Source organism: Oryx dammah, unplaced genomic scaffold, assembly GCF_014754425.2.
Source record: "Oryx dammah isolate SB20612 unplaced genomic scaffold, SCBI_Odam_1.1 HiC_scaffold_27, whole genome shotgun sequence".
Taxonomy (NCBI): domain Eukaryota; kingdom Metazoa; phylum Chordata; class Mammalia; order Artiodactyla; family Bovidae; genus Oryx; species Oryx dammah.
Window position 1 is genome coordinate 125,285,852 of NW_024070211.1, and position 20,636 is coordinate 125,306,487.

The 20,636-nt window shown below is 36.1% G+C and overlaps 1 protein-coding gene across 1 annotated transcript in view; it reads left to right on the forward strand.

Moving 5' to 3' along the window:
* FSIP2 (fibrous sheath interacting protein 2) overlaps positions 1–20,636 on the forward strand; it is a 138,260-nt gene that overhangs the window by 27,832 nt on the left and 89,792 nt on the right. Inside the window, exons 8-11 of the mRNA XM_040227942.1 lie at positions 6,088–6,222; positions 11,198–11,270; positions 18,854–18,966; positions 19,897–19,942. Coding sequence (XP_040083876.1) covers positions 6,088–6,222; positions 11,198–11,270; positions 18,854–18,966; positions 19,897–19,942 — 367 coding nt within the window. The remainder of the gene's footprint in view (positions 1–6,087; positions 6,223–11,197; positions 11,271–18,853; positions 18,967–19,896; positions 19,943–20,636) is intronic.

Here is a 20,636-nt window from a genome sequence, read left to right on the forward strand (position 1 = left end):
ATGCCTCTTGGTTTTTTTGTTATAGTCTATGTTTGAAAGTCTATTTAGTCTGATAAAAGTATTGCTACCACTGATTTTGTATGGAATACTTTCTCCATCCTCTTACTTTCAGTTTGTGTGTCTTTAGATCAAACTGCAGGCAGCATATGTATGGGTTATTTTTTACATTCATTCAGCCATTTTGTCATTTGATTGAAACATTTAATCCATTTAGATATAAAGTATTGATAATTACTGATATGTATGTACTTATTTCCATTTTGTTCATTGATTTCTTGTTGTTCTATAGGTTCTTTTTCATTCATTTAATCTTTTGCTCTCTTCCATTTTGATTTTATGAGTATCTTTAATATTATTCTTGAGTTTTTTTCTCTTCTTTTGTGTTGTATTATACGTTTTTGGTTTGTGGTTACTGTAAAAATGTATGTGCATGCTCAGTAGCTCAGTTTTGTCTTTATGACCACAAGGACTGCAGCCCGTCAGTCTCCTCTGTCCATAGAATTCTCCAGGCAACAGTACTGGAGTGGATTGCTATTTCCTATTCCAGGGGCTCTTCCCAACTCAGGGGTCAAAGCTGCATCTCCTGGGTCCTCTGCATTGGCAGGCAGATTCTTTACCACTGAGCAACCTGGGAAGCATAAAACGTGTGTGTGTGTGTTTAAAATCATATATACATATACATATATATATAATTACATATTATTGCTTTAGTTGATTGTCTCTTTGATTCAGATACTTTCTAACAACCCTACACTTTTATTCTCCCCTCCATTTTTAATGTTTTTACATATTATATTTTATATATTTGGGGGCATCCCTTAACTACCTTTTGTGCAACCCTTAACTACTTAACTACACTCACTGTCAAGTGTGACTCAGTATCTTATCGGGACACTGCTCCTTTCTCCTGGCTCCTGGTGCACACAAGGTTTTGTTTGTGTCATTCAAGAGTCTGTTTCCCCAGTCCTGTGGAAGTTCTGTAATCAAATCCCACTGGCTTCCAAAGTCAAATTCCCTAGGGGTTCTGAGTCCCTTTGTTGCACCCCCAGGTCGGGCTTTCCTAGTAGCTCAGCTGGTAAAGAATCTACCTGCAATGCAGGAGAGCCAGGTTCAAGCCCTGGGTTGGGAAGATCCCCTGAAGAAGGAAATGGCAACCCACTCTAGTACTTGCGCCTGGAGAACTCCATGGACAGAGGAGTCTGATGGGCTACAGTCCGTGGGATGACAGAATTGGACACGACCATGCAACCAGTTTTCATTTTGACTTAGCTACTTACTGTGGATATGATTTTACTACTTTTGTCTTTTAACTTTCCTACTAGTTTTATAAGCGCTTGGTCCACTGCTTTTACTGTGTGTGTGCCTTTACCAATGAGATTTTTCCTTTTCTGTTTTCCATATTTTAGTTGTGCTCTTTTCTGCTTAGAGCAGTCCTTTTCAGGTTTCTTATAAAACTTTTTAGTGGTCTTTTCAGTTCAGTTCTGTTCAGTCATTTAGTCATGTCCGACTGTTTGTGAACCCATAAACTGTAGCATGCCAGGCCTCCCTGTCCATCACCAGCTCCCAGAGTTTACCCAAACTCATATCCATTGAGTCAGTGATCCCATCTAACCATCTCATCCTCTGTTGTTCCCTTCTCCTCCTGCCTTCAATCTTTCCCAACATCAGGGTCTTTTCAAATGAGTCAGCTCTTCGGATCAAGTGGCCAAAATATTGGAGTTTCAGCTTCAACATCAGTTTTTCCAGTGAACACCCAGGACTGATTTCCAGTCCCCTATAATGAAAAGGACTTTTTTTTTTTTTTTTTGAGTGTTAGTTCTAAAAGGTCTTGTAGGTCTTCATAGAACCATTCAACTTCAGCTTCTTCAGCATTCCTGGCCGGGGCATAGACTTGGGTTACCATGATATTGAACAGTTTGCCTTGGAAATGAACAGAGATCATTCTGTCATTTTTGAGATTGCATCCAAGTACTGCATTTCAGACTCTTTTGTTGACCATGATGGCTACTCCATTTCTTCTAAGGGATTCTGGCCACAGTAGTAGATATAATGGTCATCTGAGTTAAATTCACCCATTTCAGTCCATCTTAGTTCACTGATTCCTAGAATGTCGATGTTAGCTCTTGCCATCTCCTGTTTGACTGATTCCAATTTGCCTTGATTCATGGACCTGACATTCCAGGTTCCTATGCAATATTGCTCTTTACAGCATCGGACCATACTTCTATCACCAGTCACATCCACAACTGTATGTGTTTTTGCTTTAACTACATCCCTTCATTCTTTCTGGAGTGACTTCTCCACTGATCTCCAGTAGCATATTGGGCACCTACCTATAAAATTCATGGGCTGACCTTCAAATTTGAATGATAGCCTTGCCAAATATTCTTAGTTATAACTTTTCCTTTTATCACTTTGAAATATTGTACCAATTTTTTCTGGAGTGCAAAATTTCTGCTGAAAAGTTAGCTCAGAGTCTTATGGATACATAACTGTTTGCTTTTCTCCTGCTGCTTTCAAGATTCCTTCTTCTTTTTTTTTTTTAATTTTTCCAAAAATTGGTGTGAACCTCTTTGGTTGATCTTGATTGGGATTCTTTGTGCTTCCTGGACATGGATGGCTGTTTTCTTTCCCACTTTAGACAAGTTTTCATCTATTTTTTCTTCATCTAAGTCCTCAGCCACTTTCCTTCTCTCTTCTCCTCCTTCTGTGACCATTGTAATGCAAATTATGGTATGATAGATGTCTAGAATTGTATTAAACTCTCATTTTGTTTAACTCTTTTTTCTTTTTTCAGTTCGGCTTGGGTGATTCCGACTACTGTGTCTTCCAGTTCACTGATCCCTTCCTCTGTATCAGCTGATCTGTTGACTCCTTCTAGTGTTTTGTTTGTTTGTTTTGTTTTGTTTATCTATTTTATTAGTTCCGTTTGATTCCTCTCTATGTGTTCTAATGCTTGTTAAACTTCTCACTGGTTCATCCATCTTCTTCTGTGTTCCTTGAGCATCTTATGCCCATAATCCTGAACTCTCTTATCAGGTAGATTGCTTGTCTCCCCTTATTTAGTTATTTTCTGAAGTTTTGTTTATGTTTGAAACATATTTCTCTCATTTTGCCTAATTCTTTTTATTTATTTCTATGTATTAGATACATTGGTTACATTTCCAAATCCTGAAGATGTGTACTTATGTGGATTATATCCTTTGAGGCCTAGCAGTACACTCTCCTCAGGTCATGAGAACTATGTGCTCGAAAGGTGTTCCATATCAGATCTACATGGCCTGGTTGACTGCCAAGCACTGCCTCATGTGATGGCTGCCTGCCCACTGGTGGACAGAGCTGTGTCCTGGTGCAGCTGGTTGAAAGGTCCAAGCGTCCCGTGCCTCAGCCAGCTGACTGGTAGAAAATGCATGTCTAGTAAGACTGGCTGTGGGACCTCTGGTGAATGAAGCAGGTACCAGGCCCTTGTTGGGAGACGATGGGTCTCAATGAGGCTGAGTGTATAGCCCAGATGGGTCCCAGGACTGTTGCCAGCTCCCTTGTGAGCAGGTAATCCCTCAGTGTTAACAACCTAAAAGGAGGACTCCAAAATGGTACTTGCCAGCATTGGTATCCTTGTAGTAAAACAGGCCTCCAAAAGTGGCTGCCACCCTCATCCCCATCCCCAAAGGGAAAGCCAGTTGCCTCCTGTCTTTCCAAGAATCTCTCCAAGATGAACAAGCTGGTCTGATCCATGCTTCTTTCATCTTACTGCCTCTGTGCGGTGCCTCAGAACACATATTTGCATGTGCCTTTTTAGACCAAAGACATTATTTCCTACCACCCTCTGGTTCTTCCATATGCAAGCCCTGCTAACTTCCAAAGCCAGATATTTTGGAATATTTGAGGTTTGTCTTCTTGGTGCAGGACCTTTCTGGCTGGGAAGCCTAATGTTGAACTTGGATCTTTTTCTCCTTGGAAAGAACCTTTGCAGATGTGATTATCCTGTTGTTTATGAGCCACTGACCCCAAGGTGAGGCTCTAGACTATATTACATCTCTTTGTCTCCTAGCCATCTCATTGTGGCTACTTCTTTCTGTCCTTGGTTATGGAAAGTGTTTTCTGCTAGTCTTCCTGTCATTCTCTTAGTTACCTTGAAAATAGTTTTAATTTTGGTATGTCCATGATCAAGGAAGGAAGCCTGGGGTCTCCCTTCTCTACCATCTTATCCACATTCCCTAATTTTTCTTTTTTTCTTTTTTTCTCTCAGTGTTTCTCTTTGGATGGTTTCTTTTTCTGAATATATATTAATCTCTTCCCCTTCAATGTGAACTCTACCATTAATGCACCAAATGCATTGCTTATCTCACGCATTTAAAATTTATTGGGCACTTTTTGTATCTTCTGTGTCTCTTGTTTATCTTATAAATATTTGGAATTCAGTTATTCTATATTTTTAATTCAAGTGTAGTTCATTTATAATGGTGTATTAGTTCTAAATGATTCAGTTTTTTATATATATATATATATATATATTCATGTGTATATATAAAGTCTTTTTCAAATTCTTTTCCACTATAGATAATAAGAAAATACTGACTATAGTTCCCTGTGCTATGCAGTAGGTCCTTGTTTACTTATTATATATATATATAGTAGTGTGTATATGTTAATATCAAACTCTTAATTTGTCTCTCTACCCATTGCCTGCTACCCCTTTGGCAGTCTTCAATTTTTTTTTTCTCTGCCTGTGAGTCTATTTCTGCTTTGTAAATAAGTTCATCTGCATTATTTTTTTAGATCTCACATATAACTGATATATATTTGTCTCTGACTTATTTTACTTAGTATGATAATCTCTAGGTCCATCCATGTTGCTGCAAGTGGCATTGCCATTCTTTTTATGACTGAGTAGTATTCCATTGTGTGTGTATATACATATATTTTATCTTCTTTATCCATTCACCTGTCAATGGACATTTACATTACTTCCTTGTCTTGGCTATTGTAAATAGTGCTGCAGTGAATGTTGAAGTGAGTGTATCTTTGTAAATTAGTTTTCTCTCTATATATGCCCAAGAATAGGATCACAGGATCATATGGTAACTCTATTTTCAGCTTATTTATTTTAATGTTATCATTAAATCTAACATCTGTATCATTTCTGAGTTACTTTTGATTGATTACTCTCTTTATGGGTCATATTTCTGTGCTTCTTTATATGCTTGGTATTCCTTGATTGGATGCCAAATATTGTGAATTTTTTATTGTGTGTGCTGAGTATTTTCATCTTTGTATAATACTCCTTAGCTCTTTTTTCTTGGATGTATATAGGTTATTTGGAAATAAGTCTTGCTATTTAATATTTGTTAGATGGGAACAGAACCATATTGAATCTGGGATGAGTTATCCATCACTGGAGAGGCAAGGCCCATTTTAGTACTCTACTCAATGCCCTATGACTTAATGATTTTTTTTCTGGGTAGCCTCATGAGAATAAGCATCATAGATTGGTGTCAAATATTTTTTCTTGATTCCTTTGGGATGGGCCTGTCTTTGGTCTTGGATACTGTCTCACATAAAAGTCATATAAGTATTAATCCATTCTCTTGCTGACTACTCCTCTAGGGGATTCTCTGAGGATTACTGGGGCTCTTTCTCTGTGCAGCTGTCTCTTTTCTGGTATATCCAGTGTCAATATTAGTCCAGAGATATACAAAAAGAAGCCAGATTTCATATATGATATTCTGTTTATATGTGTTTGACCTGAGTGATATTTGGTAAAGGAATTCTCCAACTGAAGATTATTTAGAAATTGCCTAAAATCACAGGAGAGCAATACATTGAGATGATGTCTGATCTGAAACTTGATACCCTGAAGGTGTGCAATGAGAAAAACTGCATCTAAGTGTTAAATATATTCTTCCTGTTTGACAACATATGGAAATTTACCCATTACCACCCTCCCAAATTTATGTTCAGAATAACCTTACAAGTCACAGGACAGGAATGACTGCTCATTTCCAACATACTGTCACATTTTAAATATTTATTTGTATATTTAAACAGCAAGTTGATGTTAACCAATATACTTGTTTGATATTTTAGAAACAAGCTCTTCTAGAGAAAAAAATGGCTTATCATTTACAAAAAATGCAAGAAAGTGGCAATAAAAAAGAAGATATGAGGAAAAATACAAATGATTATGGAGAACAAGATGGACTACATTATGAATGTGAGAATGTTAATATTTAATGTAGCTATGTAGAAAGTGCTTGACTATATATTTATGTAAAAAATTCTTTTGCAAAACAATTGCTCATGCTTGCTATCTGCTTTGTACCAGGGCAGGATTCTAGGAATTTCCCTATCACAGTTCAAGTTGAAATGTGAACATATATATAAAAATTAAACAAACTAAAATAGCTTATCAAGTGATTCAGCTGAGAGTCATGCCTATACTGCAGTTCTAGCCAACTTCCTTATACTTAAAAAATATTTTGTGCTCAGTTCAGTTTAGTAACTCAGCCATGTCCAATTCTTTGCGACCGCATGGACTGCAGCATGCCAGGCTTCCCTGTCTATCACCAACTCCCAGAGCTTACTCAAACTAATGTCCCCTGAGTCAGTGATGCCATTCAAACATCTCATCCTCTGTCATCCCCTTCTCCTCCCACCTTCAATCTTTACCAGGATCAGGGTCTTTTCCAAGGAGTTAGTTGTTTGCATCAGGTCGCCAAAGTATTGGAGTTTTTAGCTTCAGCATCCATCCTTCCAATGAATATTCAGGACTGACTTCCTTTAGAATACACTGGTTGGATTTCCTTGCAGTTAAAGGGACTCTCACAAGTCTACTCCAACACCAAAGTTCAAAAGCATTAATTTTTCAATGCTCAGCTTTCTTTATAGTCCAACTCTCACATCCATACATGACTACTGGAAAAATTATGGCTTTGACTAGATGGAACTTTAAAGTAATGTCTCTGCTTTTTAATATGCTGTCTAGGTTCCTTCCAAGGAGCAAGCATCTTTTAACTTCGTGGCTGCAGTCACTATCTGCAGTGGTTTTGGAGCCCCCCAAAAATAGTCTCTCACTGTTTCCATTGTTTCCCCATCTATTTGCCATGAAGTGATGCCATGATCTTAGTTTTCAGAATGTTGAGTTTTAAGCCAACTTTTTCACTCTTCTCTTTCACTTTCATCAAGAGGCTCTTTAGTTTTTCTTCACTTTCTGCCATAAAGGTGGTGTTATCTGCATATCTGAGGTTATTGATATTCCTCCCAGAAATCTTGATTCTAGCTTGTGCTTTATCCAGCCTGGCTTTTTGCATGATGTATTCTGCATATAAGTTAAATAAGCAGAGTGCCAATATGTAGCCTTGACATACTCCTTAACAGATTTGGAACCAATCTTTTTTTTCCATGTCCAGTTTTAACTGTTGTTCTTGACAGGCATACAGATTTATTAGAAGGCAGGTCAGGTGGTCTGTTATTTTCGTTTCATTAAGAATTTTCCACCATTTGTTGTGATCCACACAGTCAAAGGCTTTGGCATAATCAATAAAGCAGAAGTAGATGTTTTTCTGGAACTCTCTTTTTCGAGGATCCAGTGGATATAGGCATTTAGTCTCTGTTTCCTCTGCCTTTTCTAAATCCAGCTTGAACATCTGGAAGTTCACAGTTCACGTATTGTTGAAGCCTGGCTTGGAGAATTTTGAACATTACTTTACTAGCATGTGAGATGAGTGCAATTGTGTGGTAGTTTGAGCATTCTTTGGCATTGCCTTTCTTTGGGATTGGAATGAAAACAGACCTTTTCCAGTCCTGTGGCCACTGCTGAGTTTTCCAAATTTTCTGACATACTGAGTGTAGCACTTTCACATCATCATCTTTCAGGATTTGAAATAACTCAACTGGAATTCCATCACCTCCACTAGTTTTGTTCATACTAATGTTTCCCAAGGCCCACTTGACTTCCATTCCAGGATGTCTGGCTCTAGGTGACTGATCACACCATGGTGGTTATCTGGGTCATGAAGATCCTTTTTGTATAGCTCTTCTGTGTATTGTTGCAAATTCTTCTTAATATCTTATGCTTCTGTTAGGTACATAACATTTCTGTCCTTTATTGTGCCCATCTTTGCATGAAATGTTCCTTTAGTATCTATAATTTTCTTGTAGAGATTTCTAGTCTTTCCCATTCTATTGTTTTCCTCTATTTCTTTGCATTGATTGCTGAGGAAGGCTTTCTTATCTCTTTGCTATTCTTTGGAACTCTGCATTCAAATGGGTATATCTTTCCTTTTCTCCTTTACCTCTCACTTCTCTTTTTTTCTCAGCTGTTTGTAAGGCCTCCTCAGACAACCATTTTCCCTGTTTGCATTTCTTTTTCTTTGGGATGGTCTTGATCACTGCCTCCTTTACAATGTTATGAACCTCATCCATAGTTCTTCAAGCACTCTTTCAGATCTAATCCCTTGAATCTTTGTCACTTCCACTGTATAATCATAAGGGGTTTGATTTCGGTCATACCTGAATGGTCTGGTATTTTCCCCTACTGTCTTCAATTTACATCTGAATTTGGCAGTAAGGAATTTGTGATCTGAACCAGCTCCCAGTCTTGTTTTTGCTGACTGTATAGAGTTTCTTCATCTTTGCCTGTAAAGAATATAATCAATCTGATGGGCCCCACCCATTAGAACAAGACCTAGTTTTCTCCTCAGTCAGTCTCTCCCATCAGGAAGCTTCCATAAGCCTGTTATCCAACAGAGGTCAGACAAAATGAAAACCACAATCACAGGAAACAAACCAAACTGATCACATGGATCACAGCCTTGTCTGACTCAATGAAATTATCAGTATGCTGTGTAGGGCCACTTAGGACATATGGGTCATTTTGGAGAGTTCTCACAAAAAGTAGTCCACTGGAGAAGGGAATGACAAACTACTTCAGTATTCTTGCCTTGAGAATCCCATGGATTGTGTAAAAAGGCAAAAACATAGAACACTAATGATGAACTCCCCAGGTTGGTAGGTGCCCAATATGCTACTAGAGATTGGTGAAGAAATAACTCAGAAAGAATGAAGAGATGGAGCCAAAGCAAAAACAGCAACCACTTGTGGATATGACTGGTGATGGAAGTAAAGTCTGATGCTGTAAAGAGCAATATTGCATAGGAACCTGTAATATTTTGTGCTACTGAAACTAAAAATTTGTAAATAATTGCTATTGCATACCAACATGATGTTCTACTATTTTGTCAGCCATAAAGAATAGACAGTACCAGAAAAAAAAAAAAAAAAAAACAAAGGAGGAAAGAAAGGAGGAAGTAGAAAAAAAAGGGAAAGGGAGAAAAAGGAAAAAAGGAAGAAACAAAGAAAATTTAAAGGAAGGACTTTAGGTCATTACTTTGTTATGCCCAATATCTACCAGCTTCCTCTTATTTTTAACATTATAAGACTATAGTAGTGTTTGTTAAATTAATGATATTAAATTTTTTTTGGCCAGAATAAAAATTATATAGTTTTTTTAAAAATTATCTGTGAGTATATATATCAGGGAAAAACATAATAATCTTCCATAAGTTACCACAGCATCCCATCAATCCTGTCTCTGTCCCATCCATGCTGTTTCATGGTGAGAGTCTCCCTTTGTCACTCCAGTAGATTACTAACTAGTCTCCATTGGCTCTTATTTTTACCTGCCTCAAATCCATTTTTTATGCTATTACATAATTATATGTAAAGGTCTGCTCTGATAGTTTCTTCTCCTGGCCCTCAAATGTAAAGATTTCCATTAACTCTTAAATGAAGCTCAGCCTTCTTAAGCAACCATTCATCACCATTGAGGGTCAAACTTAAACCTAACTTTACTTCACATTACCTCCTTGAAGAATTTGGATATGATCTAGGAGGTAATATGCACCCAAACTGGAGCCAAACTGCTGAAGTTCAAGTCCTGCTTTATCATTTTCTAGCCTTGTAAATAGGTTATACAAATTATTTAACATCTTTGAATCAGTTTGATCATCTGAGAAGATAATACTTCTAAATCCCATAAAGAGGCCAAAAGTTCAAGCCCTTAGCAAGCATTCAGTTAATTGTCTAATCAAATGAGACTAATGACCTTTCCTGAAACACAAGATACCATTTATACTTCTGTGCTTCTCTTTATCCAAGTTTCTAGCCTGGAATTCCATGTTTACTGTTCATGTAATCAAATCCTACAGTTCTTTAAATCTTCACAGTAAATGACACAATAAAAAAATCTTTCTTGATGTCTGTAATTAGAAGATACCTCTCCTTTGAACTCTCTAATACTTTGTGCTATTTTTAATCCATGTATTCCGTATTTCCCACTATCTTAATTACCCCTAACATTGTAACTCCCACCTTTGTGTTTCACAGAGTACTAAGTACTGTGTGTGTGCGTGTGTGTCTGTGTGTGTGTGTCTGTGAATGTGGTCAAGAAGACATTTTAAACAAATTGTTACCTCAAATCTCCTCTTTTGAGGACGTGTTATATAAATTATTTTATCTAGGTGACAAATTGAGTTATAGCTCTATAGTGATGTTGTCATCTTCCAGATAGCTTCCAGAGGGACAGAGAGAATAAGAAAGGAAAGGAATATAGGGTGAACCTGATGTAGTTAGAGGAAGGATCACTGTCATATGTGACAATTTTACTGAAAAATCATTGAGCACACATGCTATGAAGTTCCTTTGTCCTCTTAATTGGTTAGAAGCAGAAGTTATAATTTCCTTTTTTTACAGAGAAGGAATATGTATATGGTCACTTATGCTAATTTGTGAGGCACATTCAAGAGTTGCAGTTGTCACCGTGGGCTAGTGGTTCTCCAGCCAGTAGTTCTATTGGTATCCCATCTCTATAAAAAGGAAATAGTAATATATAATATACTATAATATAATAGTAATATAATTAATAGTTATATTAATAACCCAGGTATAGCTTTTCTGTCAGAGGAAAATTCTGTCCCTTCAAGTATATCTTTTAACCTAAAGGGATAATATTTGAAGAGTAATCCCATTTCACATTTCTTCTTGTTCTCTGCTACCTTCCCAAAATGCTGAATATAATTAGCATGTAGGCTCATTTCCTATTATGGTATGATAAGAGACTCTATCTTGTGTAATTCTGTCATCACCATTATTAAAAATGAATGTTTTGTTGCATTTTAAAGCTTTTTCTCCAAAGAAGAAAAAGAAGAAGAATGATGACATAAAGGTAGTTTATGCTGCTGCTGACCAGAAACCAAACAGAGGAGCATACGGTAATTTAATATTATAATAAGAAATATTAAATAGTATTTTTAGGGAAGACTAAATTTGGATGACTTTTTTCCTTTTCTTGGCTTAAACGCAGATAATTCCTCTATTCCTTTTTGTCAAATGACAAAATTTGGATGATGCTTACAAACAATGATACAACTCTATTGCTTCCAGAATTTTATCTCTAATTACTAATTTAGTATTCTGGCCTTATATCATCATTTTAGAGAAATTAAATGGTCTATTGCTGCTGAATGAACAGTATGTGAAACAAAAACTTGCAAGATAATTTTTATATTGCTCAAAATGATTTTTTAAAATTCTGAAGTGGATCAGAAATTAAGTACATTAATTCAGTCCAACATGGACTCCAATGAAATATCACTTTATTATTTCTATCATTCTGTGTTACTTCATGTTGTCTGTTAGAATTAGACCAGGAACCCAAATAACTGCATAAATATCCTCCAAATAATACACTATCAAAAGTATAAGACTGTTTTAAATTGAGAAATATGAATTCTTCTCCCATATTAAATTTCCAAGGAGAAATTAAGTATAAAAATTAAATCCATTTGTATTTATCAGTTAAATTCTAAATAAAAAGTTTAAAATCTTTCTTACCCAAGGGTGTAATTTGATTACTCTCATAAAGTCTCTAGGATGAAACAGGATTGAGCTAAGGCTGTTTTCCACTCAGAACTATTAATTCAGCTATAAACTTTGTGGGTCCCATTTTTAAAATCCAAAGTTCTTTTTTTTTTTTTTAATAAAACACCAAGGAATTACTTACAACATATACAATTATGACAACACAAGCCACATATCCACTAAATAGAGACAATAAAACTAAATTCTCAGTTTCTGAAGTAGCTATCCTATGCAGAATGGTTTTCTAAAACTCTAAAGTTTAATGCAGGTCAGAATCATCTTAGAAAAGAAAGTTAGTCATTTAGTCATGTCTGACTCTCTGTGACCCAATGGACTGTAGCCCACCAGGCTCCTCTGTTCATGGAGTTATCCAGGCAAGAATACTGGAGTGGGTTGCTATTTACTTCTCACTGATGTCAAAATCAGTGCTTCTTGAGAAACCTATATTCAGGTCAGGAAGCAACAGTTAGAACTGGACATGGAACAACAGACTGGTTCCAAATAGGAAAAGGAGTATGTCAAGGCTGTATACTGTCACCCTGCTTATTTAACTTCTATGCAGAGTACATCATGAGAAACACTGGGCTGGAAGAAGCACAAGCTGGAATCAAGATTGCCAGGAGAAATATCAATAACCTCAGATATGCAGAAAGTTCCACCATTATGGCAGAAAGTGAAGAGGAACTAAAAAGCCTCTTGATGAAAGTGAAAAAGGAGAGTGAAAAAGTTGGCTTAAAGCTCAACATTCAGAAAATGAAGATCATGGCATCCGGTCCCATCACTTCATGGGAAATAGATAGGGAAACAGTAGAAACAGTGTCAGACTTTATTTTGAGGGGCTCCAAAATCACTGCAGATGGTGACTGCAGCCATGAAATTAAAAGACGCTTACTCCTTGGAAGGAAAGTTATGACAAACCTAGATAGCATATTCAAAAGCAGAGACATTACTTTGCCAACAGAGGTCCATCTAGTCAAGGCTATGGCTTTTCCTGTGGTCATGTATGGATGTGAGAGTTGGACTGTGAAGACAGCTGAGCACTGAATAATAGAGGCTTTTGAACTGTGGTGTTGGAGAAGACTCTTGAGAGTTCCTTGGACTGCAAGGAGATCCAACCAGTCCATTCTGAAGCAGATCAGTCCTGGGTGTTCTTTGGAAGGAATGATGCTAAAGCTGAAACTCTGGTACTTTGGCTACCCCATGCGAAGAGTTGACTCATTGGAAAAGACTCTGATGCTGGGAGAGATTGGGGGCAGGAGGAGAAGGGGACGACAGAGGATGAGATGGCTGGATGGCATCACTGACTCAATGGACATGAGTTTGAGTGAACTCCGGGAGTTGCTGATGGACAGGGAGGCCTGGTATGCTGCGATTCATGGGGTCGCAAAGAGCTGGACACGACTGAGGGACTGAACTGAACTGAACTGATATCAGAATATCTCAGTGATATTGGAGGAAAGAATGGTAAATGCAAAGTACTATTTTAAGCCTCACCAGGGTACCAGTCTGTGACAGTTCTCCAGGTATCAAAACTATAAATTTATTTAAGTATAACTGAAAGACAAAAATTCCAGGTATCAAAACTATAAATTTATTTAAGTATAACTGAAAGACAAGATGAATTCTCAAACTGTATTAATGCTTTATCTGGGGGTGATGGGGAGGTATTATTTCTACTCTCCACTCCTAGAGATTGGCACATAAATCATTCTTTTTTTATGAACTTTAGAAATGTACAGTAGTGATATCACAATTATATATTAAAGTGTTCCTCTCTCTCATTCACCATAATCAAACTTCCTTACTTTGCCTCTCACCATTGCACTGAGTATGAACTCCATATGGTGTAATAGCCTTTCCACTATTATGGGCAGTTTTCTCAACATTTTGTAATTGGCAACAATCCAAGCAGAGTTCAGAGGTCAGAATTCTTTACAGTTCCTGCTTTTTGTCTCTATATTTTTACATTCTCAAAAAAATATCTGGAGGTAATTTATTTTGGTTTTTAAATTACTTTAAAGCAAAATGGAATGGTTTTATGTAATTGCATGAGTTTTAACACATATGAAATTGTGTGACTTCTATCAAAATCGTAACATTTCCAGCATTCCAAAAAAGTTCTTTGGCAGTCATGCATTCCTTCCTCCAACTGATAAGCCCAGGCAACCACTGATATGTTGTCCATCACTACAGTTCTTTTTCCTTTAGAAAATGTCTTATAAACGGACATTTTGATAATTGTTCCTTTCATTCAATATAGTGCCTTTGAAATTCATTCAAATTATTTCATTTGTCAGTAGTTTAATCCTTTTTATTTCCCTTGTGTGTATGCAATGGATTTTCTTCTGCATATATTAGTTGAAGAAAATTTGGTTGTTTCCAGATTTGGATGATTATGAATAGAAAGATCAGAAGTATACACTAAGTATAAATTAAGCTTTTTGTGTGAACAAGGGATTATTATTGTGTATGTTGAAGTTTATAAAGAATTGCCTATTTCTCAGAGCAGCTATAACATTCTGTATCCCCCATTAGTAATGCATGAGAGATCTATTTGCTATGCAGCCTTGCAACCGTTGATGTTATCAGTAATTTTTATTTTAGCTATTTATATAGATGTAATGGTATATCATTGTGGCTTTCATTTGTATTTCTCTGATGTCTGATGATGATGAGTATTTTTTCATATGCTTTTTGCCTTTTGTAAATCCTGCCTGGTGAAGTAGCTGGTGAAGTAGCTTTTCCTCATTTTTGTTTGGACAGTTTTCTTACTAGTGGATTTTGAAAGAAAGAAAGTGTGCTCAGTCGTGTCTGATTCTTTGCGACCCCATGGATGGTAGCCTACCAGGCTCCTCCGTCCATGGGATTTTCCAGGCAAGAGTACTGGAGTCGCTTGCCATTTCCTTCCCCAGGGAATGGATCCAACCCAGGTCTCCTGCATCACAGGCAAACACTTTACCATCTGAGCCACCAGGGAAGCCCTTAAGGGAAGTCCTTAATGTAATCAGACATTAAATCACTATTCAGCCTTCCAGTAATCTCATAAATATCACAAAAATATTTGGAAGTTACTTTGAATCTATATTGACAAATATTGCAGTTGTTTGTATATCTTCTGAGTCTCTTTTAATCTATGGATTCTCCTTCCATACATCCCTCTTCTTCCCTCCTTCCCTTCCTCCTCTTTTTTCAAGCTACAGTTTATTTTTTTCAGAAATCGAATTGCTTACCTTGTTGAGCTCTTCAGTGACTGAACTTTTGCTGATTGCATCTATATGGTGTATGTTATTTCTTCTGTATTTCTAGTAAAGGATTAGTTTATTTACTTCCAGGTTCAGGTTCTTTAGCAAGGTTGACTCATAGATAGTAGTGTATCTTGCTATTAGGAAGCACCATAATATTGCACTGTTTTACTCTTTGTGTTATTAACAGCCATTTGTGCTCAAGGCCTGATCCATGAATTAATTATAAGTTTCAAAATTGGGTTATTTTAATTCCATCATCTCTCCTTTATAAATTAGAATGGTCTAGCCCCAAGCATCCAGTATCATGAGGGGTTCAGGTTGGGGAACACGTGTATACCTGTGGTGGATTCATGTTGCTGTATGGCAAAACCAATACAATATTGTAAAGTAATTAGCCTCCAATTTAAATAAATTTATATTTTTAAAAAATTAGAATGGCCTAATAAAAAGAAATTTACCCTCAACTTCTGATTGGTTACATTGTGATACAGGTATTTAAGAAAAGCAGACTGATGCTTAATATTTTAACATCATTTATTAGTTTTCAAAATAATGAATTATTTCAGTAGCATCTTCCATGCACGTGTGCTATGTCGCTTCAGTCTTGTCCAACTCTCTGTAACGCCATGGACTGTAGCCCCCAGGATCCTCTGGCCAAGGGGTTGTCCAGGCAATACTGGATTGTGTTGCTATGCCCTCCTCCAGGGGATCTTGCCGACCCAGAGATCAAACCTGACTACTTGCATTACTGACAGTTTCCTGCATTACAAGTGGATTCTTTACCCACTGACCCAACAGGGAAACTGTCCATAATGCTATTACTGTGCTTGTTGATGCTGAAATAAACAAGCACAGTAATTATATACTGTGGTTGTTTGTGCTTGTTTATGCAGCTCTAGCAGGTGAGAGCCCCTTCAAGATAACTCTTGAATCATTTTTGACACAACCCTATTGATTTTTGTTAGCTTTCTTGTTAACTGAGAAGCTTATCCTGTACACATTCAGTTGTTTTCAACCAATGAATTTTGTTGGCATCTTTGAAAAGATGAAGTGATATATATAGTTGGACCTATTTCTACACATGCTGTTTTGTTCCATTGGTCTGTTTGCCCTTATGTGAAAACAGTATTCTATTAATTACTGTAGCCTTATAATGAGTTTTGAAATTTGGTAGTTTGAGTTCTCCAATATTAATTGTTTTTCTAGGTTAACTTGGTTGGTCTAGGGCCATTGCGTTTCCATAGAAATTTTAATTTTTGATTGAAGTATAGTTTATTTATAATATTATGTTAGTTTCAGGTGTAAAAATGATTCAGGGTTTTTTTATAAATTAGATTCCATTATAGGTTATTACACGCTGTTGAATATAATTCCTTGTGCTATACAGCAAATCCTTGTTGTTTTATCTATTTTATGAATATAGTTTGTATCCATTAATCCTATACTAATTTATCTTTCCCTTACTCCGTCTCCCCTACGGTAACCATGTTTGTTTTCTAAGTCTGTAAGTCTGGTTCCGTTTTGTAGAGATTCACTTGTATTACCTTTTAGATTCCACATATAAGTGATATCATGAAGTATTTGTCTCTCCCTATAGTCTTCCTTAGTGGCTCAGAGGTTAAAGTGTCTGCCTCCATTGTGGGAGACCCAGGTTTGATCCCTGAGTCGGGAAGATCCCCTGGAAAAGGAAATGGTAACACACTCCAGTATTCTTGCCTGGAGAATCCCATGATGGAGAAGCCTGGTAGGCTACAGTCCACAGGGTCACAGAGAGTCGGACACAACTGAACGACTTCGCTTTCACTTTCATATGACTTACTTCACTAAGCATAATATTCTCTCTAGGTCCATCCATGTTACTGCAAATGGCAATATCTCATTCTTTTTATGGCCACATAATATTAATATTCCATTTTGTGTGTATGTGTATCTTAAGCCAGTCATTTGTTGATGGACACTTGAATTATTTCCATAATTTGACTATTGTAAATAGCAGTGCTGTGAACATTGGCATGCATGTATCTTTTCAGCTCTCCAATTTCTACAACTGTCATTTGGAATTTTTGTGGGTTCACCTTTCATTTCTTTTTCTTGCTGGCCAGGACTTCCAGAACAATATTGAACAAAAAGGTGATTGTGTACATCCTGATCTTGTTCTAAAATTTAAGGCTAAGTGATCATATAAACTAAAATATTAGCTCTAGAGATTTGAAGATAACTTTTATCAAAGGAAAGACATATCTTCTCATACTCCCATTCACTAAGAAGTTTCATCATGAATGGGTGTTGAGTTTTCCCATGTTTTTCCTTGCATCTTGGAGATAATCATCTAAATTTCCTTTCTTTTTGCTCCTACTGTGGTAAGTTACTTTGACATATTTTTGAATAATAAACCACCATACATTCTTGGGATAAGCATCACTTATTCATTATGTATTATTTTCTAATATATATATATTGTTAGATTCAGTTTATTTATAAGTTTTACATCTTTCGGCATGGGAGGATATTAACTGAGTTTTTCTTGTAATGTCTTGTAATTTTTATATGATTTTTATATGTGAGTGATTCTAGTCTCAAAGTATGAGTTAGGAGATGAGTTCACTCCTCTTCATTTTTCTGGATGAATTTGTGTAGAATCAGTGTAAATTCTTCCTTTAGTATGTTGTATAATTCAGAAGGAAAGTAATTTGAGCCTAGAGTTTTCTTTGTGGAAATATTTTAAAGTACACATTCCATTTATTAAATAGATATGATGTTCTTCATATTTTCTATTTGTTAATGAATGCAGTTTGGTCATTTTTTGTTTTTGAGGGAAAATATATCTCATTTTATAACTTATTGCTATACCTTTTCATAATTCATTATTTTTAGCATTATCTGTAGACTCTGTTATGCCATTATCTCTGTGTTTTTTTTTTCCTGATCGGTCTGACTTACCAGTTTTATTTAAACTGTTTATTTTCTCTTGTTTTTCTATTTCCTTTTCACTTGGATCTTATTTCTTTTCTTCTGCCTATTAAGTGTGACAAGGTTGTGGAAGAATTAAAACTTTGATACACTGCTGAATAGTATGGTATGGTACAACCACTTTGGAAAACACTTTGACATTTCTTAAAAATTAGACATATACCTACCATATGACCTAGCCATCTACTACTATGTATTTACTCAATAAAAATGAAAACATATACTCACAAAAACTTGCACAGGTAAATTCATAAATATTTGTAAGTTGCCAAAACTGTAAATCCCAAACAACAGGGGAGTAGATAAAAATAATTGTGACACATCCACTGCAATGGAATAATTTTTATAAATAAAAGGAATGAATTTTTAAAACATACAATATTATGTTGAGTGAAAGAAGCTAGGCATAAAAAGAATACATACTATATGATAACATTCCTATCAAAATTCTAGAAAATGCAAATAAATCTTGTGTTAGAAGTACAGAGCAGTGTTGTCAGAGAATGCGAAGAAAGAGATAGATGGATTACAAAAATGAATGAGAACTTTCAGAGGGTGTTATAAGTTTTATTTTGGTTGTAGTGATGGCTTCACAGTTATGAGCATATTTTTAAATTCAGGAAGCCATACAGTTAAAATAAGTACAGTTTATGTTACTTCAATTATACTTCAGTGAGTTATTTTTAAAAATATGCTGTTTCTCTTCCATTTACTTTTAGGACCCTGCACAAACACTCTTCAGCGATCTCTAAGTAGTTCAAAGAATGTTGCCAAAAAATCTGTACCTGCTGTTGTTTGTCATCCAGATGCACAAGATGATGCTGAACAAAAGGTATAAAATTATGTCTCAAACTTTTATATGCTGATTATTAATTTATCTAGTTAACTGTTACTTCTATGAACCACCTCCTTCTCTAGCATGTTAACTTATCTGTTAGGTATATTAGGGTCTATTTCTGAGAACTGATCCTTTCCCCTATATGTGTTGATTTACCTTTGTGCTAAACTCACTATGTAATTTGCAGAAATTAATCCAAACAATCATTTAGCAACTGCAATGATAATATCTAATATCTATTGAGCATCTGTTGGCCAAAGCCCTGTGGCTTTTTCCAGAAGGAAGGGAAAATGAATAAACCGGTCATAGGATACATAATCTTTCCTCTTGTGGACTGATTGTTTAGGAAAGCAGACAGACACACACACAAAATGTTTTACAGTAAGTAAAGAATATGGAATGATACATTTTATTTTGATTCTAAGCAATGTGTTTTTAAAGCATTAATTGGATTAGAATAGTTTGGATTGTATTTCCCTGAAACAAAGCAAATGACTAAAGTTTTTAGAATCAGCCATTAAATAGATTACCATGAATTTAAACAAAGTATGGAATAACGGAAGAAGAAGTGAAGTCACTCAGTCGTGTCCGACTCTTTGCGACCCCATGGACTATAGCCTACAAGGCTCCTCTGTCCATGGAATTTTCCAGGCAAGAGTACTGGAGTGGGTTGCCATTTCCTTCTCCAGGGGATCTTCCCCACTGGCCACATACTAAACTCAATTTTGAACTAGTGAAATACCTATAGAACTAGTACCTACCTGTAGAAGATACCCTAGGAGGCTGGTATTAAGTTTTCATGAGAAAGTTAGAAGATTAAAGACAAGAAAATCTGTATTAATTTGGTTGATTGATGGAAGGCAAATCTCTTTAAGAAGTAAAGTTATTAATGAGTGTTCTTATCGTTAATGTTTTGCCATTTAGAAAGATGGAGAGACAAGTGAAAAACCAAGTGTTTTTGATGATAGAGGTAAGAAAATAAAAAACATTTCATAATTGTTCTGTGATTTGTTAAGTACCTAATTATGGTTTCACCATATAGTTTCTCAAGTTGTTTTATTTGATTATAAAAATCATGTTTTTTGGGAAAATAAAGCATGATATGAAACTATCTATGAATTTTGATTTTTTAATTAGCCTATATATTTGAATGATTGCTTGATGAGGATGATTTTTGAAAATTTTGAGGTGTGGGCAAGTTAGAATACCTGCTGTAACTGTTCCAGTGATAAATAGAGTAAGGTACTGACATACTATGGTTCAGTAGGTTACAATACAGAGCACTTCCCAGGAGGGCCCTCGTGTTCCACTGCCATATATTCCTCATAGACAGTATATCCTAATTTGTATCTCCTCTTGAGTGGAATATACGAAAGCTAAGTTTTTCTGCATGTTGTTAGATTTCTGGAAGTCACTCAAAGCACTTCCATGCATATCCTACAGTATACACACATAGAAAATGCTAGAACCCTCCATGTAGTACCCAATGACCACCTCAGATTCAATACAAAAATCAAATTCTTCATCCTCCTGTTTTTACCCAGGCACAAAACTTGACTAATCTTTGACTCTTCCTCTTTCTTAAATTTTGTATCCCAATATTACCAGTCTCTGTCTAACCTACCTCCTTAATTCCTTTTCCCCTCTCCTCTTTTCCATTCCCA